Source organism: Gossypium raimondii, chromosome 13 (assembly GCF_025698545.1).
Source record: "Gossypium raimondii isolate GPD5lz chromosome 13, ASM2569854v1, whole genome shotgun sequence".
NCBI classification, from domain to species: Eukaryota; Viridiplantae; Streptophyta; class Magnoliopsida; order Malvales; family Malvaceae; genus Gossypium; species Gossypium raimondii.
Genome location: NC_068577.1, coordinates 32,162,678 through 32,168,099, shown reverse-complemented (window position 1 = coordinate 32,168,099; position 5,422 = coordinate 32,162,678). Strand labels below are relative to the sequence as shown.

The window sequence follows — 5,422 nt, the reverse complement described above, 5'->3', positions numbered from 1 at the left end:
AATTGTTTTTGAAGGTTACAAGAGTGGCACACCGAGTCTCCATGTCGAATCTATAAGTTTCAATATACTATAGACTGCTTAAACTGAAAATATTGAGAGATTACTATAGATAGTGGGCCTATACTGAAACTCTTAGATTAGAGAAAACTGAGACTGTAGGAAAATTGAAAACTGTAGGGAGACTCTTAAATTACGAAAACAAATTTTGATTACTGCTTTTTCATAAGACATTTGTTAATAATTATTGTAATCGTAAACTTCGTAAACAGATTATACATTATTCGATATGAGCGCTAGAGGTACTCGCGAAAGGGGTACACGAGGCCGTGGTAGAGGCATAGAAAGTGCTAGGGCAGGGTCTTTGGCGTCAAGCCACATGCCAAATATTGAGGCTAGGGATGCACCAGCTTCACTGGTGACTGAGTCGGGGTCATACGATCGAGCGGCTGGGGATGACACATTTTCCCAAGCTATGATCTGTATTCTGGAAAAGGTTATAGGAACCAGCATTGCTGTTATGGGCCGTGGGTCAATTTCTAAACGACTTCGGTCGAATAGAGCGAAAATTTTTAGGGGTGTTTCTAGTGTAGCCCCTAATGTGGTTGAATACTGGTTGGAAGCCATGGAAAGAATAATGGATGATCTTGACTGCACTTCTGAGCAAAAGCTAAAAGGTACAGTGTCTTTACTGCGAGACGAGGCCTATCAGTGGTGGCTTACCGTGAGAGAGGGTACTCAGGCCGAACGGTTAACATGGGATTTCTTTAAGTCGATTTTTCAAGGAAAGTATGTGGGCGCAAGTTATATGGACGCCCGAAGAAAGGAATTTTTGAGTTTGACCCAGGGGAATAAGACTATTGCAGAATATGAAGCAGAGTTCCTACGACTAAGTTGCTATGCACGTGGGATAGTGGCAACTGAGTATGAGCACTATGTGCATTTTGAGGATGGTCTCTAGGATCAGTTGTGAGTCTTGATAGCTCCGTAGAGGGAGCGAGATTTTGCTGCCCTTGTTGAAAAGGAAAAAATTGTCGAGGATGTGAAGCGCTCTAAGCGTCAGAATTGTGAGAAAGATAGGGGAAGATTTAGGAGGGATTCAGAGCTCTCAAGTTCTTCTAGTAGGCCTAAAAAGAAGGCCAGGTTTTATAGACCAGTCCGAGCTGGGGTTACTGTTGCTAGACTACAGCCTTGTGTTGACTGTGGGAGACATCATCTGGGTGAGTGTTGGAAGAAGATTGGGGCATGTTTCAGATAGGAGTCTAAGGAGCATCAAGTTAAGGATTGTCCTCAGAGGCCTACTCAAATGCAAGTTGCAGGTTAGGGTTTTGTTCAACCAGTGAGAGGTGGTCAGCAGCCAATGAGAGGCCATGGGCAGGTTAGAGGTGAAAATGGTGTGGGACGAGGTCATGGAACGTATGGCAGAGGGGTTTGTAATATTGAGGTGAGGCAGCCAGTACTAGTTTATGCTACTCATCACCGTGAGGATGGTGACGCTTCAGATGTTATAACTGGTACGTTCCTAATTCATAATGTACCCTACACTGCTTTAATTGATATAGGGTCTAGGCATTCATACATTGCCTGTACTGTGTCTGGCACCTTGGGTATTATGTGTGAGAGTACTGTTAATGAGATGACTATGTTAAGTCCACTGGGATAATCAGTTAAGGTGGAAAAGTTGTTTAGAGATGTGCCCCTAGAGGTTCAAGGAGTTCTATTTCTGGCGGATCTGATAGAGCTACTGTTTGGTGAATTCGATCTAATCTTAGGGATGGATTGGTTGGTTAAGCACCATGCAAGTTTGGATTGTGCTGCTAAGCATATGGTATTGAAGACGACTGAGGATGAGGAGGTGGTTGTGATTGGGGAGCGAAGGGATTTTCTGTCTAATGTGATCTCTGCTTTAAAGGCCGAAAAACTGGTTCGCAAGGGCTGTGAGGCGTTTCTAGCCTATGTTGGTGTATTTGATTCTGAGGGTCCTTCTATTGGAGATATCAGAACAGTTAAGGATTTTTCTGATGTTTTTCCTAACGAGCTCCCTAGGTTGCCTCCAAGTCGTGAGGTTGAATTTGGAATTGAGCTGTTGCCAGGAACGGCTCTAGTGTCCATCGCCCCTTATAGGATGGCACCAAAGGAGTTGGTGGAATTAAAAGCTCAAATCTAAAAACTGTTGGATTGAGGATTCATTCGACCTAGCGTGTCTCCATGGGGAGCACCAGTGTTGTTCGTAAAGAAGAAGGATGGGACCATGCGCATGTGTATCGACTATCAGCAATTGAATAAACTGACTATCAAGAATATGTATCCTTTGCCGAGGATAGATGATTTATTTGATCAGTTGCAAGGAGCTTTAGTTTTCTCCAAAATAGATCTTTGCTCTGGGTACCATCGGCTGAATGTTAAGCAGACTGATGTGTATAAGACTATATTTAGGACTCGTTATGGTCATTACGAGTTCCTAGTGATGCCGTTTGAGCTGACGAATGCACCAACTGCCTTCATGGACTTGATGAACAGAGTATTCCAGCCCTACTTGGATTGATTTGTGGTGGTATTTATAGACGATATTTTGGTGTATTCTAGCACTGAAGATGATCATGATACACATCTCCAAATTGTTCTGTAGATTAAGGGTAAACAATTGTTGGATGAGTCACCAGTTCCTCGTTTCTGTCAAATTAAAAATAGGGAAACTTGAAATTTTGGGTTAAATAATGAAGGTGTACTATGCTTCCGTGGGAGAGTTTGTGTACTGAGGGATAATGATTTGAGGCAGTCTATACTGTGAGAGGCGCATAGTAGTCCTTATGCTATGCATCCAGGCGAGAATAAAACGTATCGAGATCTTTATGAGTTGTACTGGTGGTCTGGACTGAAACAAGAAGTAACTGATGTTATGGGTAAGTGTTTAACTTCTTAGCAAGTGAAGGCTGAACATCAGTTACCTTCAGGGTTACTCCAGCCAGTTCAAATTCCACTTTGGAAGTGGGAGAGAGTAACCATGGATTTTGTGAGTGGGTTGCCCTTGACGCCTACTAAGAAAGATTCAGTTTGGGTCATCGTTGATCGATTGACTAAATCTGCCCATTTCATACCAGTCCGTACTGATTACTAATTGTAGAAGTTGGCTAAGATGTATGTGGCTGAGATTGTAAGACTGCATGGGGTACCGGTTTCTATTATTTTAGATAGAGATCCTCACTTCACGTCTCGATTTTAGAAGAAGTTACACGAGGCTTTGGGTACAAGACTAGACTTTAGTACTGCTTTTCATCCCCAGACTGATGGTTAGTTAGAGAGGTTGATGCAAATTCTGGAGGATATGTGAAGGTGTTGTGTAGTGGATTTCTGAGGCAACTGGGAAGATTATTTGCCGCTAGCAGAGTTTGCGTATAATAATAGCTACCAGTCCAGTATTCAAATGGTACCGTACGAAGCATTATATGGTTGTAGGTGTTGTACTCCCACCTGTTGCACTGAGTTGGGCGAGCGGCGAGTTATGGGGCCAGACCTGTTGGACTGAGTTGGGCGAGCGGCGAGTTCTGGGGCCAGAGTTGGTTTCTGATACTAACGAGAAGGTAAAACTGATTCGAGATAGGTTGAATGAAGCATCTGATAGGCAGAAGTCTTACGTAGATCTTAAACGTCAAGAGATTGAGTATTCTATAGGGGACTTCATATTTCTCAAGGTTTCCCCATGGAAAAAGATATTAAGGTTTAGGCGGAAGGGTAAGCTTAGCCGTAGGTTCATTGGGACTTACCATTTACTGAAGCGTGTAGGACCGGTTGCATATCAGCTTGAGTTGCCTCCAGAATTAGACTGGATTAACGATGTGTTCCATGTCTCCATGTCAAGGCATTACCTCTTTGATCCCACACACATTGTTCCAGTTGAAGAAATCGAGGTTAGGCCAAATCTGACCTTCGAGGAGGAACCAGTGTAGATTTTGGACTGTGTGGTTAAGGTACTGAGGAAGAAATCTATTCCTCTAGTCAAAGTGCTTTGGCATAATCCTAGTTCAGAAGAAGCCACGTGGGAACTCGAAGAGGCGATGCGATAGCAATACCCTCATCTCTTCTGACCAGGTAAATTTTGAGGCCGAAATTTCATTAAAGGGGGTAGAGTTGTAACGCTCCAAAAATATAAGTCTTTAATTTTTGCGTGTTTTGACACAAATTGCTTGTTTGCTTTAATGGCTAAGTGATTTGGGTGTGTATGGGAGTGTTTTAGAAGCCTGGGTTCAAGTCTTGGCTTTTGCAGAATTTTTAGTTTTTCCCTTAAATGAATCTGGACACTTGTTTATAGGCTTTATAAATAATACTGTTGGTTTTATGACATAAAAAGAGCTTGTGCTCTAGTGGCAAGGTGGCGTGTTGTGAAACTGTAAGGTCTGAGGTTCAAGTCCTGGGTTGTGTAATGGGTATTTATTTTGCTGCTTGAGCCGTGTAAGTGGCAGAGTTGACTGAAATACTGCCGAAGGAAGTTTGAGCTGATCATAGACAGAATTGGAGAGGAATCGGTGGAGTGATAAGGGGAGAGATTTGACAAAATTGAGGAGTTGTTGAGAGGAAGAGTTGTGCCGAAATTGGACTCCGACACTCTAGGAAATTCGGCTAAGGGGGATTGCTAGTGCCGAATTGGCCATTCTGGGGCTTTCGGTATTGGAGTGCATTCCTTCTTTCTCAGTTGAAAGTTTTAGCCAATTTCGGTTTATCTTTTTGCGGTTGGTGCATACTTTGCCAAGTTTCGGGTTCGTTTCTGTTTCTCTTCTCTCATCACTTTTTACTTTTTGCCGAATCTCTCTTCCCTTTTTCTTCTTGTTGGCCAAACCTTTTCTCCTCTCTTCTTTTCTCTTCTCTACCAAAAGCTCCCTTCCTCTTTCCCTCTTCATTTTTTCGATTCCTTCCTCATTATCCTTTTCCCAACCACAATCGTTATTCTTTCTTCCTTATTTCAAATTCCACATCTTTCGACCCTCACTTTTTCTTTTCTTTTTCTCCACATCTTTTCAGTTTCTCCCCTAATAAACTATTTCCCTTTTATTTGCTATGATTGCCAAATCCTCCCATTCCCTAGGGGCCAATCGTGGGTCTTGCGTTTGGTAGTCGTTCTCTCGCGCATTATTGGTGAGTATTATAGAATGGTGTTTTCCTTTATCGGTTAACTTAAGTGCTTACCTTTTTAATTTGGTACCTAGGAACCTCTCAAATGGTCAAAGGTTGGTGAATACTCTGGTTAAGCGAACCGTTCCTTCTCGGTCGATCAAGTTGGGGTAAGTTTGCGATCGTCACAACTTAGGATCAATTGATGGTATGACTGCATAGACGATTAACTAAGATTCTTGGTCAAATGTATGTTTTGGGTGCTCGTGGATCATTGTGCGTTCTCACAATCAGGTGTGTAATCACCCACAACAACCGT

General features: G+C 42.7%; 1 protein-coding gene across 1 annotated transcript; it reads left to right on the top strand.

The window, feature by feature from the left end:
* Window positions 1-286: 286 nt before the first annotated feature.
* Window positions 287-2,164, top strand: LOC105781522 (uncharacterized). The gene is made up of 4 exons (XM_012606054.1): window positions 287-934; window positions 989-1,217; window positions 1,338-1,511; window positions 1,665-2,164. Exons 1-4 carry the CDS (start codon window positions 287-289, stop codon window positions 2,162-2,164), a joined length of 1,551 nt encoding a protein of 516 aa, XP_012461508.1.
* Window positions 2,165-5,422: the final 3,258 nt, after the last annotated feature.

Coding starts and splice junctions, on each gene's coding strand:
- LOC105781522 (XM_012606054.1), top strand. CDS start 287: ATGAGCGCTAGAGGTACTCGCGAAAGGGGTACACGAGGCCGTGGTAGA. Junction 1,218..1,337: donor CTGTGGGAGACATCATCTGG/GTGAGTGTTGGA, acceptor TTGTTCAACCAG/TGAGAGGTGGTCAGCAGCCA. Junction 1,512..1,664: donor CGCTTCAGATGTTATAACTG/GTACGTTCCTAA, acceptor TGGGATAATCAG/TTAAGGTGGAAAAGTTGTTT.